This window comes from Sander lucioperca, chromosome 16 (genome assembly GCF_008315115.2).
Source record: "Sander lucioperca isolate FBNREF2018 chromosome 16, SLUC_FBN_1.2, whole genome shotgun sequence".
Taxonomy (NCBI): domain Eukaryota; kingdom Metazoa; phylum Chordata; class Actinopteri; order Perciformes; family Percidae; genus Sander; species Sander lucioperca.
The window spans coordinates 8,399,815-8,424,921 of record NC_050188.1 but is presented as its reverse complement, the minus strand read 5'-3'; the positions used below and the strand labels follow the sequence as shown (position 1 = coordinate 8,424,921).

The 25,107-nt window shown below is 40.9% G+C and overlaps 1 protein-coding gene across 4 annotated transcripts; it reads left to right on the top strand.

The window, feature by feature from the left end:
• The first annotated feature begins 1,383 nt into the window (after window positions 1-1,383).
• Window positions 1,384-23,610, top strand: thap7 (THAP domain containing 7). Of its 4 annotated transcripts, none has more exons than XM_031278837.2 (5): window positions 1,384-1,461; window positions 4,326-4,405; window positions 20,323-20,460; window positions 20,597-20,707; window positions 21,324-23,610. In XM_031278837.2, exons 2-5 carry the CDS (start codon window positions 4,326-4,328, stop codon window positions 22,690-22,692), a joined length of 1,698 nt encoding a protein of 565 aa, XP_031134697.1. In that variant the 5' UTR covers window positions 1,384-1,461; the 3' UTR covers window positions 22,693-23,610. The 4 variants fall into 4 exon arrangements, with proteins under 4 accessions (XP_031134697.1, XP_031134696.1, XP_031134698.1 ...); XM_031278836.2 differs by lacking the exon at window positions 1,384-1,461 and adding an exon at window positions 1,467-1,488; XM_031278838.2 differs by lacking the exon at window positions 1,384-1,461 and adding an exon at window positions 1,488-1,605.
• Window positions 23,611-25,107: the final 1,497 nt, after the last annotated feature.

The following is a 25,107-nucleotide window of genomic DNA, read 5'->3' as shown; positions in this document are numbered from 1 at the left end:
AGCACAGTGCACAGTGGCCCGGGGCATAGCAAAGGCTCTGGCTAAACCACGATAAGAGGTACCGCTGGCTAGCCAAAAGAGGAAGACAAGGGCCTCGATGACGGGTCCCCAGCCATGGTCACACGCCGTGCCGAGGATGTACCGTTTAAGGATCCCCCTGGAGAGTCTGAAGTCCACCATCATATCACTTTCCCCATCAAAGTACAGGGCCAGCAATGAATAGAACAATGGGATATATTTAAATGTCTATTGGGTTGCCTCTGCTTTCACTCTTGTATTGTCACTGTAATTAATAGCTATTGCAATAAACACCCTTATATAAACATATAATATGACTATTTTCTATGTATGTTCTTTATGTCAGTTGGACACCATTTGAATTGCTCAGATTTTGCTAAAATAACTAAAAATGGCCATTTTGGGTTATTTTTGGGCAAAAGTATGAATATCATCATACCGGTAAGTCTACGGTTGCATAAAACAGAGGGCAAAAACAAGCAACAATAAAAACAATCACATTCATTTTGATGAACAAAGCAGAAATGTGTTTTTCACGAGTGACAACAGTGTTGGGAATGCTCTGCCCTGGTACAATTCACAATTTCACAGAAGAAGAAGGAGGACTGAGATGTTGTGATGTCATTTCCTGTAAGTACATAAGGCAGTGCGCGATTTGAGACAACACTCCCCCGTCAAATTTTACGCACTATGCAAGTAAGTACGTAGTGTACGAAGTGCACTTCCGTTAGTACACTAACGGAAGTGCGCAATTTGAGACACACTAAAAGTCTTTAAACGCTACAGATGTAAAGTTATTCACTGTCACCCGCCGTTAGCATTCCATTGACTGCCATTCATTTTGACGTCACTTTGACAGTGAATAACTTTACATCTGAAGCGTTTAAAGACTTTGTTTGTCCATTGTTTATTTCCAAAGAAACACGACAATGTATAAAAGGCTCAATTACCTTGTATCTCACGTTATGGCTAATGTTAACTAGCATTTTAGTTAGCAATAATTAGCCTGCACCCATGTTATCTCCTTACATATACCTACACTCTCCGTCTCTGCAAGATTGGGAATGATTGAGATTTCTCTTGGCACAGCTACCAGAAGACTTTCAGACAGGTTGCTCACGTCACATTTACGTCGTCTTTCTCAGTTGGAGGCTGAAGATTATAACTTTTTGATGTTTTTGTTTTATATTTCAGTTCAACATTTTTCAGTGCTAATATTTGTTGTTTCAATGCCAATTTTTATTTTCAATACCACAGGTTACTGTCACTGTTCTAGCTCCATATTTATAACATTCCATTATAACTTAATTGTGTTCCTTTAAGTGTGCTGCATGTTTTAAATAAAGTTTTATTTAGAAAAAGGGGAGGAGGAGGAAAAGGAGGAAGAAGGTGGAAGAGGAAAGGATCAGCCATCTTCGTGAGGTCGAAATCCGGAGCGCAGGGGTAGTATATTCTTATATACTGTCTATGGTAATATCTTTGGTATTTATGAACCATCATTTATTTCAGCGTTTAGCTAGCTAGCTACTGAACTCAAGTCGTAGCCGCAAACTGGAACTTGCCTCATGTCCATGACGTTTGAAACAGGTTAGCTTTTTACTAGCACCTGGCTGGTTACATGTCCAAATAAGCGTGGCAAAGTTATGTAGCAGTATGAAAACAATGTGACAGCCGCTGCATGGCAGTAAGCTTACTAATGGTTCCCTGTTTCATACATCAAAAGCTTAAATTCAGTCGAACGGAGGCTCTGGGATTCACATCCATCTGGAAGCACAGCAGCGTTTTACAAATAGCCTACAACGTTTCATCCATTAAACTTACGTTACAGGCTAATTACTAACGTGACGTTTGTTTTCTTTCAGAGCCGTTTTGCTTGGCCGCAACGTAACATGCCTACGGTCTAGATTTAAGGACAATCAAGTGCCAACGTTTTTTCCCCCCAAGCCGATTTTCCCCCCAAGCCAATAACTTTATTGCCATCAAATATGCTCTTGTAGTCTAAACCGTCTCTGTTGCCATGAAGTGATGATACGAAGATATGACGTTAGATGGAATCTACCTAGAGGAAAATTCTAGATAAAAATGGTAATGATAAAATATTAAATATGCTTTTTTGGTAGTATATTTACATCTGAATGCAGATTTTTTATAATAATTGAATTAATAATATACTTGATTAAAACAATAGTCACTGTCTTTCAAAATGTATTGTAGGCCTACAAGCATTGATCAGTCTAATTTAGTTCCTCTGTTAGAACTTAATTACTGTAATCCTCTTGGGAAGATTTATGTTTTTCTTTTACACAAACACTTAGGCCTGAAATACACACACTAGCACACAGGATAGGAGACATGCACTGTTGTAGGATGTCAGTAATCTGCTTAGAAATATAGGAACTATTTGATAGGATAGAACAACACAATGTAATTCTGCTAAATAAAACATCACATTCATTGTTAGTTTCACTTGTTTTAATTTTAAACAAATTGTATATCCGAATATAATACACATTTTCTATGTCTGCCACTTTTAAAAAAAAATAATTGCAGTGCTGGTTCCATGGTATCAGAATTTTGGATAGTCATCGTTGAAACATTAATTGGTAATGTGACAACGGTTGGGAAAATTGGCAGAACAGGCAGCCAAGTGACATTACTCTGATCCAATGGACATCACAATTTTCAGATTAACAGCACTCTAGCCCATTGGATTGGGGGGGCAATCATATTTCACGAGGGGCCGGTACCAAACCGTGCCCCCTTCTAGCTCGGGTTAGAGACTTGTCGCAGCGAGACTAGGGGTTTGGTTGACTCAAGGGCACCTCTCTGGCTACGGACCACACTGTGACTGGTGGAGTTTTGCATCCCTGGCAAAACAAACAAACAAACAAACAAAGGAAACAAACATATTTGATCGAAAGGGGGAAAGTTAATATAATAGAATTAATGTAATAATGTTATTTTTTATCAATAAAAGGTATCAGTTCCTACCACCAATAAAAAGAGCCACTGCCAGCTCCTCTGGGTAATCACTTCTGGTACAGGCTCCACCATAGATATATACGGGGCTCCATTGTCAGGACATTAAAATGCATGCAAACATTTTATATGTATGTTATGCAGTGCACACTATTCTGTTGTGTGCTATTACAGTTGATGGCTCCACCTAAAACCTACATCTACACTTTGCTGACACACTGAGTGCCACCCCAGTACATTTTAGAAGCACCTTTTGATCCCATTGATTGACTGCTTGTGGGACAAAACAAGACGTGTAAAACGTACTGTATACTAGCCGCATCCAAGGTGACGTGCGTCATCGTGACGTCAAAATTACGTAATATCCTTTTATCCTTTTTTTTTTTCAGCGGCGCGCAACAAAGCGGAAACGGGATGCCCTGAACAAGTTTGCCGACAACCGGATGCCAGGACTCTCAGAGTGACTGCAAGTCTCTCTTTTAAACTTACTAGGTCAAATCGAAGCATTGACGGCAATGCTGCTGCCAGTTCTGCCGTTGTTTATCTTTTCTTCTTCTTCTAGTCCGTAGACAGAGCAATGTCGGTAGCCTTTGCTCATTAGTGCCACCTCTGTTCAGGAGAAGACTGCAACTAGTGTCGAGAGCACCAGCGCGGGTATAAATAGTCACGGCGATCCCATGATGTCACATTTGCACGCGCCAGCTGGGCTGCGTCTAGTATATAAAGCCTTAGGACTTCACTTTGGGCTCAGGGAATTTTTCACAATTTTTGTTTTTTTACATTTTATGGACTAAATAGAGAATGAAGAAAATAATCAGCAGATTAAAAATAGTTAGTTTCAACTGTACATTTACAATTTATTTTATACAATTTCACATTGTGACGACACAAACCACACCAAAAACTACTCAACTGTACCTTGGCCCATGCTCTCACATCCAACTCATTCTTTACTGAAACAGTTTTTGGTCTCAGCAGCAACAGAGCAGTAACTGACATTGATCAGCCACAACTGTGTGTCACATTGATGTGTGCAGTAAGATGTCTGGACATGAGAGTGTTGAGCTATGCATATATCAGCTTATCAGGAAGATAATAACCATGGGCTTCATGAAAAAAAAACGGTGTAAACTGTTTGACAGTCTTGTAAAAATATAATTGATAGTATTAAAAAGGTGACATTACACATAATGTTTCTCTTATTGTAGTCTGAACAGGATGTTTTCTGTTTGAGGTTTCTGTTCAGACTGAATTCTTTGCATGCTTGAATTTACACGTCAAAATATATATAACTGAATAGTTTTTTCTCTTCACTGTATCACTTTCAGATGCCAAGACATTGCTCAGCAGGCGGCTGCAAATCTCGGGACAACCGTGAGACTCGTAATGCTGGTATTACCTTTCACAAGTGAGTTCTTTATGCAGTTTTATTAAATAATAGTCTTCAGGGGTGGAATGGGAGGCCTTAAAGGCTGTGATCAGGGGACACATTATACAACACGCTTCATTTTGTAAGAGGAATAGTGCTAAAGCACTGTTAGAATTAGTCAGTAAAATCAAACATGCTGAAACTGAGATTAAGCAAAGAATTTTGCAGGATGGCCTGAGAAACTTGACTCAGTCAAAATACCAATACAATAATATTCTATCTCAGAAGGTTGCATTCAGTGTATTCAGGGCAAGACAAATTATTTGAATTGGGAGACAAAACAGGAAAATACATTAAACAGAAGGAATTGGCTTTCACTATTTCTCCAGTTAGATCCAATTCTGGAGATGTTTTTACAGCAACTGTAAATATTAAGAGTTTTAAAGAATTTTACACTGATCTCAATAGGTCATTTTTTACATCTACTGATGAAGAAATGTGTTATATCATAAGACCATTAGGGCTTCCCAAACTGACAGAAGAGCAAAGAGAACTCCTTGATGTGGATTTAACTATAATGTTAAAAGAAAAGCCCCAGGGTCTGATGGCTTCACAGCAGAATTTTTTAAGAGTTTTGCAACTGAACTGGCTCCACTTCTGTAGAGGTATATAAGAGGCACTGGAGAAGGGCACACTGCCACCAACATTTAGGAAGGCTGTGATAACTTTGGTTCCTAAGAAAGGTAAAGAATTCCTTAATGCAGTTAAGAGCATATTGCAGGTTAGAGCCCCCAGTGAATCAATATATATATATATATATATATATATATATATATATATATATATATATATATATATATATATATATATATATATAAAAATAACGTAGGAACTAGATTTTCTTTAAAATATACTTATAAATACACTACTGAGGCTTCAGGAGCCGTTTTTGTGAGAAAATTTTACATGTGCATCTGAAACCAGTGTATGTGTATGTTTATTCATATTAATATTACGGACCACAGCCATATAATTATGAGCCTGCTATGCAGCCAAGAGAGCAGGGACAGGTCAGAATTAGACAGAACAACAGTCAGAGGAGAGAAATTGAGTTGTGGTGTGAGGAGAACCAGTGGAGAATAGGGCAGGTAAACAAATTAGACTAGAAATAACTATTTACATAATAAACAAATTAGACTAGAAATAACTACTTACATATTAAACAAATTAGACTAAAAGATGATACAGATACAGATGAAAATATTGCGACATTATGCGGCATCTGACACATTTTCAGGGTAGCTATTAGCTGCACGATATGAGAAAAATATGCGATATGCCATAACATTGTTGATATCGCGATAATGATTTTACTTGCGATAATTAAACAGATATTAAAATGTACTCAGTTCTGCCTTTCTGCTGCTTTCAGTATTCTGCTAAGATATAAAAAACAAATGCTCATTGAATTTAAAACAAATTAAATGAAAGTGTAGCCATGGTGTGTTTTGTCAATTAAATCAGTTTTTTTGCAAAACGTTAACGGTTCAACAGATAAAATACCTGATTACCTGGAGCCCAAATGTAATGTAAACTAACCGTAACACTATACTATGATCCATACAGAAAGTTACGTTATTATAAATTTCAGCACTGTCTCCTAACTCCTTTTGAAATCATATAAGATTAGGGCTAAAGTAAATAATAGGTAAATTCTTGTTCATTTTGTTTTTTAGATCATTGTTCGTTTTTTGAAGTGTTTTAATCCGGGTTTTGGGAATCCTACAATTTTTTTACTATACATGTCCTGTCGCAGATCATTCAAAGAACTCTGAGTTGTAGTTTAAAACTTTTACAGCCAATTTAATAAAACAGGCACGGAGAACTGAAGGCTCGAGCAACAATTAGCTCTGATTAGGGGTTAGCTCCAGTCAGCTCTGGTTAGCTCCGTTATAAAGATATGGTTTGGAGGTGACAAGGGTAACAACCAGACTCTGATAGATGACGTTCGAGGAGCTTTCACAGCGGTGTGACCGCGGTGTTTCTACGGTTTTATCAGTAGGCCTACAGTTAATCCCACGACAAGACCACCAAGTCATCTTTATTTGTCAATTTCTTCACATATACTAGACATGCAGAGGAATCGAAAGTTCGTTTCTCACCATCCCACAGCAGCATGCTATAACTAACAATAGCCTATGAGCCTGAAGTGCAGCGTTGACACTGTCATGAACGCGGCAAGCAACCTCACGGGTGGGAGGGGCTGGAGGCTGCTGATCTGTGTGCGCTGTAAAAAAAAAAAAATACATGCCGCAGGAAATTCCGCTGGATGCATGTATTTTCGCTAGGGTTGGGTACCTTTCACATTTTTATCTGTACCGATACCGGTACCTGAAATTCGGTTCCGGTACCCAACGGTACCTTTTTTCTGTACTTTCCCTCTGTAATTACAAAAAAAATATTTATTTATCCTATTTACTTAGAACATTATGTTATTTATTTAGAATATTTTACACTCTAAACAAATTAAACAAAAATAAAAATAAAACCCCTCTCTCCTCCCAAACCTGTCCCTACAACCTATGACATTGAATAATTATTAATTTCTTACTCACTTTTATTCTTGTATTTGTATATTATTCTTTTTTAGCCTGTTTTATTTTCATCATGACCGTTTTTAATCGCTCTTTAATGTTTTATGTAAAGCACTCAATCAGTCACCAGAGGCCTGTACTACGAATCAAGATCAACATGTCCTGGATTTCTTTCAGTGATCTGGCTTCACCTAACCCTAACAACCGCGGTCCTGCTTAACCTGTGTCACGACGCTGGTTATCAACTAGTTCAATCAACCCAGGGCTTCCCAATCCAGCGGCGCGCGCGTTCACATAAAAGAGGCGGTGTTTGCGCACCACGACCAATCGCAAACATCTACCAGAGCCGCATATTTTACATAAGAAGAGCAAACTATAATTCTACATAAATATGAAGAACACAGACACGGTTTTACAGGCAAAATGCAGGAAGGAAAGCTGGCAAAAAAGCCAACACTGTTATGCGTAAATCACAACGTTTAGCTTATCAATATCCAGTGGTGTAGTCTACGTGATAGTAAGCTCCAGGATTTCCATATACTCACTTAAAAATACACAATGACACGTAACAACATACTTTCCATTATATGTTTGATATATTTTGAATTGTCATCTGTGCTTTATTCTTCACATAGGCTCAATGGAGGTATTTCACCATAAATTGGTGCATAAAAGTGTATCGGAATGCAGGAAATTAAGTCGTTGATGCTTAAAACTTCCCTGGGGGAGGGCACCCAGACCCCCCACTATGATATGCCCCCCTCCTCCCCCAAAGGCAGATTCTGGCCAATATACAGTACAGTACACCCACTACAATACATTAGACTAAACTGGTCACTTCCCCATCAGTCAGGCACAAGATCTGACCATATATAATTACACTTTTGCTTTCCATAAACTGTCGTTGCTTTAGGCTTTTATTGCAGTTGCAACCCCAGCAGTGGTACGCGATCGTGAGAGAAAATAAAAAAACAACATAAAAACATAATTTAAACCGATGTGCGCATTGGCAACACACGGCTAAAGAAGCCAACAAATAGCCTATATGTAATTCCCTCCGCTGAAAATCTATCTTTCATAAAGATACCCATCAGGGAATGTTAACGGGGTTGTCGGTCTCTAAATGTTTTAACTTTTATGAGCGCACCTCTCTCTCTCTCTCTCTCCGCGAACCGAGCTCCAGCTGATCTTCTAAGAACGGTGACGCCGTTATCAGTCGAGTATTGATTGGTCAGTGGGCGGTGCTTTTATACCGGTTGATCTCTGATCTCCAACTTAACCTGCTCCCGACCAGGTTAGGCGTTCAGCATAAGTTACCACGGCGACTGAACCCGATCACAAGTGATCCACCTTCGTAGTACAGAAAACCCTGGGTTGAGCCTGAAGTTAGCTCGTTAACGCCAAATCTCGCTTCGTAGTACAGGCCTCTGGGCAGAGAAACCACTGTTGTGCCTGCTTGTCTCAGAGGAAGTGTAACGTCAACAGCACCGCGACCGCTTTCGGCTCGCCATTAACCTCTCTAGGTTCACTGTACCGTGGACGGCACACTTTGTTGCTGTGGCGTTGCTGTTACCTCCACTCATAAACGTTTTTATAACTTTAAAGCATTAAATCTTCAAAATATACGGCCATGCGACACAACAATTGAAAGCTTAGCCTCTCATGATTCAATTAAGCCCACACACAAAGCATAAGATGATTTATAGCAGTTATACAACTGTTATAAAGTTAAAGAAAATAAAGAAATACAGCCGTGGACTGCGCAGCTGGTGTCTAGAGTCGAGAGTGCATCCATACCTTTTTCCTTGTCCCTCCATCCACAGCGGTGAAATTTCCCCAAAAACTTTTTTTTCATACCTCGCCAACAATCCAAGGAAATGGAATACCCAAGCCATTTTATCCAAAATGAGCTGTTCTCTATCTTGAATTTCTGGCCGAATCACAACGGAAAAACGGCAAACTGTTTTTCATTTCCGGATTCGATTCATGTCTCTCTCCTCACGCAAGACTTCTAACGCTAAATATGGGTGTCAGCATTATTCTCTGAAGTCTAAGGAATCCAAAGAGCCATTATATAAGCCAATCCGTACACGGCAAGCAGAGCCAGCCCTGTCGTGTCAGATCCCTCTGACGCGATGTGCCTCCCACGTGCGTTTGATCGACAGCTGCTCGGACCAGTAACGCTTTCATGCTACGAGGTCCTCCTACCGTTTTAGCAAATGAGGAGACGTTTCAATAGACACCAAGCATGTATTGGTTTTTCTCATCCAGTGCTGAGTTATCTCTGCTTTTCTCCATAAAAAGGGACATAAATGATGCATAGCACTCCCTGAACCATTTATAATGACTTATTTCTATATATTTATGAATATAGTTATTTCAAGTATGTGTGTGATTGATGTGGGTGTGTTTGTGTATTTGAGAAGTTTTGAATTTTGCACTTTTTTTTTTGTTGCACTTTTCAAATGGAAATAACAAAAACACACAGACATATCTGTAGAAAAGAATTCATATAAAATCCATTTATGAGTCTTTTGGCTTCTGGATTTTTTTCTGTAGTAAGCTGAGACATGTGGCTATGGCCTTATGTTGTTGTTGATGTTGTTGTGTAACAAAAACTTGAGTGTTTCCTTTCCAATGATATCAGGCATACCCCAGAGTGTCAAAGTATATGGGAGCTGTACCTAGGCCTGTCACGATAACAGATTTTGCTGGACGATAAATTGTCCCAGAAATTATTGTGATAAACAATAATATTGTCGTTCCGAGACCATTTTCATCTAATATAATGATAATGGCATAATAATGCAGGTACACCTTTTCAAAGATCAATACACTTTTATTTCTAAAGAATATTTGACACTGGAACATTTTAAATATCCACAATATGTATTTGATCTTGTATGTCGTCTTTCACGCTGCTGTACAGTTGTGGAATTGCCGTTTGTGACACGTATGTTCTCCCAGTCAAATGTTTGCAGCATTCCTCGAGTGTTTGTGCGATAGACTACAGACTATATACTACATTTAACAATTATTTATTAAACACTAAATATTAAATTTAAATAATATATAATTAATAAATTATATCTATATCTATGTGGCTATCTGCCACATGGCGAGTAAATGTTTGTACCAAAATAGTTCTGTTTTTCAGTCTTCATTTTGGCGAAGGTACAGCTACTTTCTTCTGCTGTCTGCAGGTCGGAGCTTCGCGGGGGGCACAGACACAAACACACACACAAACACTGGCGCAACTCTGACACACTTTCCGCACTCCGTGTCTGCGGACTGCTCTAGGCTTGTACCGGTGATGATGTTCTGTGCATTGTCGGACACATGCAGCCACTTTCCTGAAACCGCTTGCGAGACTGACTGAAGTCCACAGCGGAGTGTATGTCCGAGCCTGTCTCCACCGCCTCCACCTGCAGGTTGTCAACTGTGTGCTTTGGAACGAAAGGGAGAAAACAGGACGCAGAGTAATACGGCGGATATCGCTCATATACTTTTTTTAATTTTTTTTGACGACACCTTAACTGCAAAGTGCTGCGGGCAACCCTGCTCCAACTCTCAACTAGCGTTTCTCTGTCTCTGTCTTTCTGCCAGGAGTCCCGCCTCCCAACAAAAAGACCATGCGACTGACAAGAGGGTTCACTCCTCGTTACGCTAAGGAACCGAGAGTGGTCCTCCAGTCTCTTTGGTAGAGAGAGAGAGAGAGAGAGAGAGAGAGAGAGAGAGAGAGAGAGAGAGACAAGGAAAACAAACAAGCATGCAAATGGAAATTATCGCGGCCGGAAAAATTATCGAGCTAATTTTTTTTATCTTGCAATTAACCCTCAGAACCTGACCGCGTCGTAGACGACACAAAACGGCACCTCTGATTAATATTTAGATAATTTGATAACGGTTTAATGTAGAAACTTACCGATTTTTGCTGCTAAAAGCTAAGGAGTTAGCCATCATGGGGGTGTCTTTGGTGTCTTTGTAGCCTTTACAGAAGGTTTTCTATCCAGCCTGGAACTTGTGCCTCTTTTCGGAGTTGTTCAGCAATAAATCCAAACGCTTATATCCAAAATGTATCCACTTGATGTCAATAATTTTTAAATTTTCCGTAATTTTCGGCGCTAGCTCGATGCTAGCTGCCATTTTGAATATCCCATGATGCTTTGCGAGAGACTGTGTTGACGTCTTTCAACCAATGGGAAGGCAGGTCCGTCATACAAAGACTATGTAGTTGAAAAGATGGATCGCTCCAGCGAATCCAAGCGAGAACAAAAGCTATAGAGTGTAAAGATAGATCACTCCAGTCTATTACCGTTCTACAGAGAAGATTGTTTTGAGATTTGGCACACATTTGGGCCTTTTTTGAAGAAATGTAAATAATTTGTCCTTTTACATGAGTTATAATGTTCATTATGTTTATTTTTGCACTGCATGACTCCAAATATATAGGATAACTGTTTTAGAACATTGCTGTGTGTGTGATTTCAATAAATATGACATTATTATATTGATTATTGGCATAAGTGAATGTCATGAGGGCAAAAGCGTCTGGACTTTTTTTGAAAAAATGTATATATTTAGTCAACTGTATAAGTTATGTTTATTTCTTCACAGTGTGACTCCTAATACATATGGGAACTGATTTAGACAGGAGATTGGCTTTGCTTTTATTGATCTGTCTGTGATATTTATATATATATATATATATATATATATCTGTGAGATTCATGTTCCATTTTATTTATTTATTTGTCTTTAAGGTCATACAACCTTTTTTTACATTCAAGTGACCCCACTGCAGCACAAATATTCTAATAGCCCAGTTTTTCCTGAAAAAAATGATGTTCATAAATTGACTGTAGACAACAGGGTTGATGTTTTACAAGCTTTTTTAGAAAATAAAACCAGACGGACAATGAACTGTAAAAATGTCCTTAGGGCTGGTAGGGTTAATTGATTTATTGACTATCGCGACAGGCCTAGCTGTACCACTTTTAGTGGGGGGAGAATTGATGGGAACGGCTAGCCAGCCAGGGCTCAGGGAGGCTGCTAACCAGCCGGGGATCTGGGAAGCTGCTAGCCAGCCGGGGTACGGAGAGGCTGCTAGTCAGCTGGGGATCTGAGAGGTTGCTAGCCAGCCGGGGTTCTGTGAGGCTGCTAGCCAGCCGGGAATCAGGGGTGCTGCTAGCCAGCCAGGAATCAGGGAGGCTGCTAGCCAGCCGGGGATCTGGGAGGCTGCTAGCCAGCCGGAAATCTGAGAGGCTGCTAGCCAGCCCGGAATCTGAGAGGCTGCTAGCCAGCCGGGAATCTGGGAGGCTGCTAGCCAGCCAGGGTTCAGGGGAGCTGCTAGCCAGCCGTGACTCTGGAGGGCTGCTAAACAGCCGGGACTCTGGAGGGCTGCTAAACAGCCGAGACTGTGGAGGGCTGCTAAACAGCCGGGACTCAGGAGGGCTGCTAAACAGCCGGGATTCTGGAGGGTCAGATGCATGGTTCAGCTCGGGTACACTAGGGAGCTCAGGGACACTAGAAAGCTCAGGGACACTAGAAAGCTCAGGGACGCTAGAAAACTCGGGACGCTAGAAAACTCGGGGACACTAAGGCTTGGGGACGCTAGAAAACTCGGGGACACTAGAAGGCTTGGGGACACTAGAGAGCCTGGGGACACTAGAAAGCTCGGGGACACTAGAAAGTTCGGGGACACTAGAAAGCTTGGGGACACTAGGGAGCTCAGGGACACTAGAAAGCTCAGGGACACTAGAAAGCTCAGGGACACTAGAAGGCTCGGGGACACTAGAAGGCTTGGGGACACTAGAAAGCTCGGGGACACTAGAAAGCTTGGAGACACTAGAAGGCTCAGGGACACTGGGCAGTGCTGGGACACTGGCCAGCTAGGGGACACTGGTCAGCTCGGGGACACCGGTCAGCTCGGGGACACCGGTCAACTCGTGGACACTGGTCAGCTCGGGGAGGCTGGTGAGCCTGGGGACGCTGGGCAGCACGGGGACGCTGGGCAGCTTGGGAACACTGGACAGCTCAGGAACGCTGGGCAGCTCAGGCTCTAGCGGACTGATAGGCTCGAAGTAGGGAAGGCCAAACTCCCTGGCAGTCGCCTGCCAGCGAACCTCCATGAGGTGTTCTTCTTATGCAACCCACGAAACATCCCCAGCAACTTCTCCCCATCAAAGTCCAAAGGGTGAAAATGAGGTTCGAATCTCACCACTGCTGGGTCCATGTTGGTCAGATGGTTCTGTGATGGGTGCAGGGAATTAGAGGACCCAAATGCAGGGAGAGGCAGGCAGGCAGGCAGGAGAACGGTTGAACGTGAAGATTTATTTTAACAAACACAGGATCAAACCAACGGAGTCCTGAGGCTTCAGCAGGCACAAAACAAATCCAGAGAACTGACACGGGGAAGGCACACGAACACACACAAAATGGCAAGGCACGAACACAAACTGACGGGAAAAGCACAAGGGCGCAAAACAATCTGACACCAGACAAAGGAAACACAGGGGCTAAATAAACTAGGTAACGAGAAGACACAAGATAGGTGACACCAGGGCTGCTCCTCTTTTTGCTGAACCGCCCCCGGGAGAGCAAGTTCATTCCCTAATTTACAGACGTGAGTCTGTGGAGGGAAAAGTCTGCTGTGTGTCGGGTGCAAAATAGGAATGATAATGCATCGGTGTACAAAGTCAGTTGCGCTGGGTGCAAGATAGGGCCCTATATCTTTAAGGCGTTGAGATGGTACAGGCCAAATTTGAAGTCCATCGGATGAAATCTCTAGGAGGAGTTCGTTAAAGTATAGCACCTTGACTTCTAGGTCTACTTCCTGTTGCCACTAGGGGGCGCTATGACTTTGAGCCAATATCAGCCTGTAGATGTCGTCAGGGTTGTATCCTTATGAATCCTGAAACGTTTCGAGCCAATTGGACAATGTACACTCAAGTTACACCCACTTTCTGTTTCGATGGCGAAACGCACAAAATGGCCGCCCTGCCACGGCCATGCCCTATGACGAAAAGTTTTTCTTTTAATTACTTTTCATCTTTAACGTCTTAAGATGGCACAGACCAAATTTGAAGTTGATCGGATGAAATCTCTAGGAGGAGTCCGTTAAAGTACGACATGTGGAAATGGCCAAAATCGCACTAATTTTGAACTTTCAATTCAAAATGGTGGACTTCCTGTTGGGTTTAGGATATGGCTTCAATGAGCTTTTTTGTACGTCTTGACATGCTTCATATGTGTACCAAGATTCATGAGTCTACGTTAAACGAACTGCAGGGGCTCAATTTTTGTATATTTTGTAGGGGGCGCTAGCGAGCCATTTTTGTGCGCCTATTCCCGAAACCCTTAAAATACGTACATTTTCACCAGAATTGATGCGACTGCCAATTTTGGTGAGTGTTTGAGTATGATAAGCCCCTCAAAATGACAATTAATTTGCCGGAAGAAAGAAAAAAGGAATTAAAGCTGCAAGCAGCGTTGGATGGGCCCTCGTGCCTCTGCGCGCGTCTGGGTTACTGGTGGACGCCGCTCCTTGCGACCGTGCATTTGCGCGGCAGTCAGACACTGCAAATCGTCACCAATGAACAGGGAACTCCCTGTTGAGTTCAATGATACCTCACACAAGACTCTACGTCATACAGTTCATTTGCTGTGAAAAGGGACATGGCCAAAGCATAGGGGTCGGGTCAAACCTTTACCAATAAAAAAGGAAGTCTCTGCTGAGTTCATTGATACCTCACATAAGACTCTACCTTAAACGGGTCACCAGTTACGAAAGGGTGCATGGTTTAAGCCTAGGGGCTGGGCAAAACCATCAACAATGAAGGAACTCTCTGCTAAGTTCAATGATACCTCACACAAGGGTCTACCTTAAACGGTTAAAATGTTATGAAAGGGGGCGTCGCCTGCGTAAGTGGGTGTGGTTAAAGTATAAGGATCACGTATCACATGTAGACCACACATAAGTTTCATGTAAATTGGATGATGGTTGTCATATAAGGCTGATTTCCTATTGCCAGCGGGGAGCGCTATGACCAAAAGTAAATATTGGCCTATAAATGTCCTCAGGCAATCTTGACAAATTTCGGCCAAATTGGACAATGTACACTAAAGTTACAACAACTTCTTCGTTCATCGATGAATGCTCAAAATGGACGTAAGGTTTTGCTTTTAATAACTTTTCATCGGTAAGGTCTTGTGGATCAGATGAAATCTCTAGGAGCAGTTCGTTAAAATATAGCACCTTGACTTTTAGGCCTACTTCCTTTTGCCACTAGGGGGCGCTATGACTTTGAGTAAATATCGGCCTTTATATGTCCTCAGGGTTGGACTCTTATGAATCCTGAAACATTTCGAGCCAATTGGACAATGTACACTCAAGTTACACCCACTTTCTGTTTCGATGGCGAAACGCACAAAATGGCCGCCCCGCCACGGCCATGCCCTATAACGAAAAGTTTTTCTTTTAATAACTTTTCATCTCTAAGGTCTTTAGATGGCACAGATCAAATTTGAAGTTGATCGGATGAAACCTCTAGGAGGAGTTTGTTAAAGTATGACGTGTAAATGGCCAAAATCGCACTATTTTCAAACTTTCAATTCAAAATGGCGGACTTCCTGTTGGGTTTAGGGTATGGCTCCAATGATGTTTTTTGTACGTCTTGGCATGCTTTATAAGTGTACCAAGTTTTGTTAGTCTATGTTAAATGTACTGCAGGGGCTAAATTTTTTTTACTTTGTAGGAGGCGCTAGCAAGCCATTTTTGTGCGCCTATACCCTTAACCCTTAAAGTACGTACATTTTCACCAGACTTGATGCGACTGCCAATTTTGGTGAGTTTTTGAGTATGTTAAGCCCCTAAAAAAGGCGATTCATTTGCAGAATAGAAGGAATAATAATTCCTTCAGTTTCAATAGGGCCTTCGCTGCTGTCGGCGCTCGAGCCCTAATAATAATTCCTTCAGTTTCAATAGGGCCTTCGCTGCTGTCGGCGCTTAGGCCCTAATTAATTGCTCCAAATATGGGCAGTTTAAAACATGGCAACCGTATTGTCAATTTCGGCAAACCAAAAGCTGATGCCTGGTTGCCAAGACGGCAACCACCTTAAAAAGTTAGCGTTGAGCCTTTGTGTGTGTGTGTGTGTGTGTGTGTGTGTGTGTGTGTGTGTGTGTGTGTGTGTGTGTGTGTGTGTGTGTGTGTGTGTGTGTGTGTGTGTGTGTGTGTGTGTGTGTGTGTGTGTGTCGGAGCTGAGCCCTGCTCCCTGTGAAACATGCAGAGAGGACTAAGGCTGTTGGAACGAATTCCGAAAGTCGAATATAATTTGAATAGTAAAAAATCAATATTATTCGAATGCTGAAATTACTATTCAAATGTGATTTTTTTTTTTTTTTTTATATAAATATGTTGGCTATCGTTAGCTAATCTCCCTGTCTTGGCGAAAACTATATGCTATTGTCATGTCACGTCTGATGAACAATGAGTTAGCAGGAGTGAGAAACACAAGGCATTGAGGTCATAAGATCACGGAGCTAACGTTACGTGTAATGTTACTACAGAGGGAGTGACGGGCTGCGGCTGGAAATCGGAAGAAGGATGGGAAATAGTTTTAACATGATTTTAAAATCGCCTTCCACCGAGCCAAAATGATTATGTTACATTAGTTAGCTTGTTCTTGTTTCCTAACTGCATTGTGGGTTATCAGAGCTTAGCTTAGCTAGTCAACAGAGTTCTCTGTTGACTAGTGTTTGTCAATGTGTGCTCTTAGTGGAAAATTAATGTAAACAAAGTGGCGTGTCGGAAATGCAATTTGCCATGACGTAGGTCCCCTTCAAGGCCAGGTACTGAAATTTGGCACTGATTGTTTTAACGTAAATTGGTCCTGAGTAATACCGACGTAATTCTGCACTGTAGGCTACTGATATCGTGACACAAGTTTTAACCTTGACGAGAAATATCCTAACGTTTTAATCTCTCAAGGTCTTGTGGGATGAGATCTCGTCACACCTCTACACCTAAGTCTTCCACAAACCCAGAACACTGTAAATTGGAAGTGTGCTACCTGCAGTCCACAGACAGGATTAGTCGGCCCCCCCATCTCATTCAGATCCCTAATGATCCCTGCCTGCTCATTCTGCCACGCTTGCAGAATGGTAGGAATGATGTACAAGTGCTGATAGCGGAAGAAGGTGCTGGCACTGATGCTCTGAAGCCCAAAACAGCTTCAACATCCTGATGTTTGGCTAGCCATGCAACCTGAAAAGTGGATGGCCCCACTCAGTAATAGGTTGCAGGCCTGCATATTTCGATGCAGCATTGGCTGGTTCTGCCAAAAACGCTGATACCCACATGCTGCACAGACCTAAGAGATGTAAAGTATGTGGAAGTCAGAAAATTAGTAAACTATACCATAAAAACAGCAAAGTATATGGGCCTAAATAAAACAAGTCTTAATTGAGGTCAGGGTGAGATTCCTGCAGTGGTGGTTTTGAAAGTTCCTCATCAGACCTTTTCATTTCCTCCTCTGGGATCCATGACACATCACCAGAGGATAATTCATCTTCACTGTGCACAGGACTGGCCAGTGGAGTTGATGTTTGTTTCTCCAACCTTTTCTTTCTGAGTCCCCACACTGACCATCTTGGGGTGGGCCTGGACAGCTAGAATAAAAATAGGCAGCATACGCCACTGCAGCATACGCCACTCTTTAGGTACACCTGTCCAACCTGCTGCAATCCCAAACAACAGCTCTGTCACAAAATCTAAATGTGTTCATTTAATTATCTGTTAAAAATGGAGGTCAAAGATAGTGTTAGAGTTGTACCTCCCTGCATAATACAAAAAGATTTTACAAATTATTTGCCCTCTGATATTATGTAAACAGATGGTGGCATGTACAATTAATTTTAGATATTAGCAATGTTAATCTACCTGCTGAATGAAGTGAAGGTCTGAGGTTACACTGTGAGCCACACTGCTGAAGCACAGATTTTTGAGGGCCATTGGAGAAAAAGCCTCTTGCTCTGGGTCAGCAAGCACTGCAGCACTGGCTGTAGATGCATCTGTAGGTGCATCTCCCCCTCCCAAATCCTTATAAAGACACCACATACAAATAAATTACAAATTTGCTGCAAACAAAGTGACTAAGCTTTAACTAGACTTGATGGTTCTAATAATAGCAAACTGAGGTTACTAGTTATGCCTTTCTCATATGGTAACAGTTTTACCAAATATGTTGCTAATGCTAAGTAGCATTACCCATTATGTCTTACAAGCTAGCTGCTGTGCTTTACAACAACTTATACACATCACGTTGCTTCTCATTATTGAAATCATTATATTGACTGATTTGGTAGTTAGCAAATGTAAATGTGGTGCATAGTTCACGTTAGGGCTGTCAATCTTCCTCTATAATAGTATTCGAATTACATTTGTTATTTAATATTCGAATAATATTCGAATATTAAATGCTCAAATTCATCCTGTTATTAATATTTATGATATTACACAGGCTTATGGATCGCCAATGCCACTATCAGCATGTGGTTGTTGTTACACATTCTGTCCACTAGAGGGACTACTAACATTACAAAACAAACTTTTGAAAACGGGTGATCGCTTTCTTATTAACAATAAAACAGTGGGACAAAATGAATGACATTAATTTGTCAACTTTAATGTACCTTGGCTCAAGCTCGTGAATAAAATATTTAAATCCAGACCCCTGTATGATGTTGATCGGTCTCATATCTTTACATTTGAACCGTGTCAGTTTGTCCGTTATCGCCTGGCGGACAGCTGGTAAGCCCCGTGATGAGGAGAGAGGCAGAAAAAAAGTAATTCTTGCTCGTTTTTAGCGGCAATTCCTCGGGCAGATCGCCTAGCTTGTCAGGGTGTAACGTTGTCAGGTGTGCCCTCAGGTCGCTCGCCGCCATTTTTAGTAGTATTGTGATGATGGTACCGCGTGAATGTATTAAGGGAACGTGTACGATTGTGATACGATTCAAAAACTTTATTGTTCATCAGACTAAACAAAAGCATTTCATTTTCACATGCGTGTAGGCCAAGGCGACGAGAAAGGCAAGATTGCATATAAAACATTTAAAAAATTCATAAAAAAGCAATATTTGAATAGTAATTTTAGCATTCGAATAGTATTGATTTTTTTAATATTCGAATTATATTCGAATTTCGGAATTCGTTCCAACAGCCCTAGTTCACGTTTTCTCTTCCTCTGGAGGTTTTGCTGTCATATTTTAAATGGTTTAAAAGGATAACAAAGGCATTTTAATAAATTACTAAAACAGATTGATAGAGGAGGGTTGGGTCTACCAAAGATGTTGTATTATTACTATGCTATTAACTTAAGGCATCTGGCCCACTGGCCACTTGAGGCCTGAGAGAGCCCCACCCTGGTATTGTATTGAGCAATCAGTTTTTTCCCCATTATCGCCCTTACAAAGCCTGTCTGTCAAACTGTATGGTGAGGAAAAAACACATCCAATAATCTCTCACTTAAAAGTCGTGTGGACTAAAATGGCCCGGTTGTTTGAATTGGATCCGTATCTATATACTTCATTGAGTATTTGGTGAAATCCAAAGTTATGTATTGGTAGATCTCCCCTTTTTTGGAGGGATTGGTTGGAAAAGGGAGTTGTTACTCTGGGGGATCTGTATCTCTGTGGCATATTGAAATCCTTTGAGGGTGTGGTACAGCAATTTGGAATCCCTACATCTCAATTTTTTTTATATTTGCAACTTCACCATCTGTTGGTGGGGATTTTTGGATCCAGCACTTCAGCCCAGAAGGCACCAGAATAATAAGATTGTTGTGTTGTGAGATATGAAAAAGGTCAATGAGGCTTCTGGGTATTCTGTGCTTATGCAGAACCTGGGGAGCCTGATCAGCCCTCAAGAAGAAATGAGAAAGGGATCTGAATATTACACTGGATGATGAGGAGTGAGACAGAATCTGTGGGAATATTAACACTATGTCACGTGATGTGAGGGTGCGCCTCATTCAGTTCAAGATTATGCATCTCTTCTATTGGACTCCCTCCAGATTGTCTAAAAGACACACCAAATTATTGGAAATGTAAGCCAGAGAATGGCCAATTACTTCATTTCCTATGGTCCTGTAACATGTTCATGTTGCGAATTCTATGTTTTGTATGTTGTTTAAAAAATAAATTAAAAGTTGTTAATCACAAAAAAAAGAATACACTGGTAGTACAATGACATTCTTAAATGTGACACTATTAAACGTTTATATATTAAAGGTTGTATATTAAAGTGCCAAATGTGACGACAACATTGAAAAGACAAAATTATAATTTGTCATTGTGATGGCTAGATTACCTAAAGGAGCTACTCGGAGGAACCTTTGGATCACCAACTCCCACCGTGCAGACTACTGGGATCCTCAGACTGACTTTGTCTACTTCTGCTCCAAACACTTCACCCCTGAGAGCTTTGAACTGACTGGATGCAGGTATGTAGACTCAAACAGCACATAAAGAGATTACAGATATCAATGTTTTCTGTTATTGACCATTGGTGCAGAATATGAGTACTGCTGATGGTGTTTGGATAGCAGCCTAAAATGTGTTTGACCTTTTCCCTCACAGTGGGATCAGAAGACTAAAGGAAGATGCATTTCCCACCGTATTTGATTCCTCTTCAATAACCAAATGCAAAAGACCAGGAACACCACAGACACAAGAAGACATTGCTGTCAGGTACACAGAATTGATACAGAGTCACATTTTGTCATTTGGTCATGAGCAGTGCAACTATGAATAAAATGTAATTGAATACTGTAAAAACCTTTGTAATCATAAATGAACTGCTCGAAGAAAAACTTTTATCCCTTGTCCAATGAACGTTTTACATTTGAATGGTTTTTAACAATTCTAACCACATCAGTGCAACATTTTTGAAGTGAAAGAAGGCATGTAGATAAACGTACTGGACGGCTAATTATACAATACAAGAGCCAATGTTAGCATTTTGGCAGAAGAAACAACACCGCAATATAAAGTACACACTACTAGGCTTGGGCCGATGTAAATATTTTGTATTATTTATATTTAATTAATTTGCTTGAAGGTGTCATAGTGACAAATGCCAGTTCAACCATTAGCATAAAATCAAACTGGTTTAGCCTCGTACACTGGCCCGAAAATGTAATCGACCCAACTTTACACAGTACTGTATAGCGTTGCCTAATAAAATGCTAAGAATTGAATGCACAGAGGTTTGCCCTATCATTTGTCACCCACCTGTATGTCCTGCCATGTAAAGGAAAAACTAATGGAACAAACAGCATTTGTTATTTTATCTTTTTTACTGTAGAAAGAATCCCCACTTAGACAACCAGGAGAATGCTCAGCAGGAGACGGATAGGGGTAAAACGTCAGAAGAACCCACAGTTCAGAGGTTAGTGGCAACAGCTGAGGAGACTAATGAAAACATCCCTGCATCTTCTCAAGAGCCATCAGGGGTGAAGCAGCTCTTGCAGCAAGAATGTAATCTGTCATCAGCACCAGTGTCTCGTCCGCTCTCCCCATCATGTTACATGAGGCGTTTGCCCCCTCCTCCAGGCTTCTACCTCCCGAAAGAGCACAGCTATGCTCAGCTCTGCCCGCTGCTGTGGAGGAGACGTTACGACCAGGCTATTGACTACTTGGAGAAGGCCCTACGACAATTACATGCAGCCAGGCGGAGGGAGAACCGCTTGCGGAGCACTGTCTTGAGGCTACGTGATAAACGGCTAAAGCACACTCTTCTTGTGTCAAAAGATGGTTGTAAAAACAGGGAGAGCTGGACATCAGGGGGGGAGAAGAGAGAAGGCAAAGGAGGTTCTAACCAAGAGGAGAGTGGGACTGATGCTAAATCTGAGGATACAGGTTTGTTTGAGGACAGATGTGTGGATCATATTGAGTTGGGGGAACATTTTCTTCCAGACACCAACAGCTGGTCTGAGGAGGAGAAGGGATACTGCTTTTACTGTGGAAGAGGGCAGGTGCAGGTTGGTGGTCAGGTAGCACGCAAAGTTTCAACAACTGGGAAAGATGTCCAGCCCACGGCACATGAGGATTCTCTGACGATTCAGAGAAGCGTTAAAACCAGTACTTGTGGCACAGCTAAAAATGCCAAAGACATACAAATAGTCAGGTTGGAAAGACCACCTGGGAAAAGTCCAAAGTCCCAAGTACTGCTCCAAACTCAAAATCTCCACCAGGTGCTCCCTGCTGGAGTGTCACTGTCTGATATTCATGAGGAGAGTTTGCAGTTTTTAGGCTCTCAGAAGAACCTGCTGCTCTCTGACGTGTGTGAAGGGGAGACTGATGCTATGGGTCAGGAGCATCACCTAGACCTACAGCAGCAGCTGTTTTGGATACGGGACAGTGCAGAGGGACAGGTCATTCTGGTACCTGTCCTTGCTGAAGATGGATTACAAAGTTATCTCAAGATGGAGGAAGTCTCTGATGAAGCACAAACCATACTTGTGTCAGAACTGGATCTTAAAGGAGACTTGGAACACATGACAGAGAACAGTGAAGGTCTGTCCAATGATGAAAAAGCATGTGATGATGGCCACAGTGACCAGCATTCTATTATCAACACTACTCTGGTGGAAATGGGAGAAGATGTGAGGGAGAAACTTAAAGAACACCTGGAGGGATTTCACCTTCAGCTGAGCACCGAGTTTATAAACTGACTGGATGTTCTGAATGAACACAAAAGAGTAATTTTGTGTCATTTGTCCCAGTCTTAGTTGAATATGCTGTGTGTTGTTTAGACCTAAACGTGAGAAACATCACCTAAACACCACTTGAGAATCAGCTCAGCAGTCAGACATGGTGGTGTTGTAAAGCAACACATCTTTAAAGACGCTTTAAAGATACAGTTTATTAAGTGCTTAGTCACTTCAGAAAGGTGCAAATCAATGGATACATGGGAGTTTTTATGTGCAGAGCCAAACCAACAGGGAATGTATTCTACTACCAAGTATTGTGTCTGTATTAAAGCATGATACAGTATATCTTCTTCCTCTGTTCCATGAAGCTCCATTGTTGTTCAAAAATGATTTAAAACACATCAATGAGTCACACTGTTGCATACAAAATGAAATTATAGATTTGTAAAGATGTGCTTATCAGTAGGAGCCAATGGGGTTGGAGTTGGAGACAGACAGAGTAGAAATTACAGGTACTAACACATTGTTGGTTTTGGACTTGACACTTATCCTTTCATTTTTTTTATATTTCATTTTTATATTTTTCCCATGTCATTAAAATATCTAAAACAAAGATACAATTGGTAAAAGAATACGTGAATAATTTATAACTGAAATGGCAAACATGAAGGTAGATCTCTGAAATAAAGGGATAAATAAAATGTCTTACTTCTTTTTTCAGTTTCCCTATAATTTTTGAAATGTCCACTGTGTTCTCAGAATTGTGCATGAGCAATGTTTATATAGAGCAGTGAAACTTTGCTTGTGGATGTTTCTGTGGTGTGAGGGAATAGAAAGTGTTAGATCGCACAAATATAAAAAATGAACTTGATGCTGTTGTAGTTTTCTAGATACATCCACAATTAGCATTCTTTTTGATGCACTGAAGAAAAACGTCATGAAAAATAGTTGCAGATGACAATAATTCAGCTATTGAGTGACAGATGTCATTGAAATGTGAGGTGTTTTTCAATGAAGTCATTTATGCACTTCGATATTCTATTTTTTACATTCCCTACCTTCTATCAAGTCTGACAGATGGGAAAATAAAGTGACAAACGTTTATGTACACCGTCCCTAAATTATTGTCCCCTTATTAAGTGATGGCATCTTGTGGCCATCCCACACTGAACCTGAATATCACTGTTCAAGCTGGATGTTTGCTGAAAAACTGAAAAGAATTACCTTGAATTAAGATTGTTTGACATAAGGCTACAATATGAGGACAAAACATATCATCTTCACAATAACAACATTTTATTATCATTCCCATCACCTGTTTGAAAAGTATGGGTCTTGTTGGAAGGATCTTACCTGGAATTTAGTTGGAAACCTTTTGTTGTATTGTGATGATGAAATGAAAAGTAAGATGGACACCCACCTCCAATTAAATGTTTTGTTTACAATATAGACAAATTCAAGGGCACTTTCCTATACATGGGAACAAAGGGTTAAAATGGCAGGTAGTAAGTAACTAGTATGTTGTCATGAAAGTATCAGTGTTTCTGGAGCTAAAAATGCCCCCCAAAAAAAATACAACTATATAAAGAAATCTCATGCGTTTACCTGGCTGGATACAATAACACAGTCTTTTCCGGTGTTACACCAAAATCTGTGACCCGTCAGAATGTGTTACTGTATGTATGTAAAACTATATAAAAATAGCGTTTTTTTCACTGTTAGTCTCATTTCCTGTTATAGTTCATTTATGATCTTCAAATGAAAAATTACACAGTTACAAAAACATTCAAAAGTTACATATAGTCACTTTAATGAGACGTATATCCCATAGGACCTCAGCCATTATTGTGAATATTTTGTATTTCAGAGACCTAAACAGCCCACCTAGCAAGTTTGTTCCCAAATTGTTCTTTGGGATGACGTTTTAGGGAGTGTTGTGTCTTGGTTGCCGTGCTGTGTTGCCGATGTGTGGAAGAGAGATTCGCTGGATACTGTTCTTGATTATAAAAGGTTTATTACATCAAAGATTACAGCATCCATTTACAGACTCCATGGAAGGTCTGGAGAACACACCGCCAATATGCATTCTAAACCTTTATACCAGAAACATAATCATAATTCATATAGATAAACCATTGGATACTACAGGAGCGCTATTTAATATGATGGGAACTTAATGTATACTGTTTGTGTTCATGTTTATACAAAGCATCTGTGAGCAGCTCAGTGCAGTAACACAGTGGGAAAATGAAAGATTGATGGTCTCATACTGAGACAATTCACTGTGGCTTCTCTGGCTGGGTGTGGCATCAACCCTTCCTAGTCAAACACTCGAGGACCTGGAGGTAAAGGAGGGGGGAGGGGGTATCTGACCACGTCTATGATACAGTATATTCTGACACACCCTTCACTCTAAAAACGTCAGCTGCTCTCTAT

Coding starts and splice junctions, on each gene's coding strand:
- thap7 (XM_031278836.2), top strand. Junction 4,406..20,322: donor GCTGGTATTACCTTTCACAA/GTGAGTTCTTTA, acceptor TGTGATGGCTAG/ATTACCTAAAGGAGCTACTC. Junction 20,708..21,323: donor CAAGAAGACATTGCTGTCAG/GTACACAGAATT, acceptor TTTTTACTGTAG/AAAGAATCCCCACTTAGACA.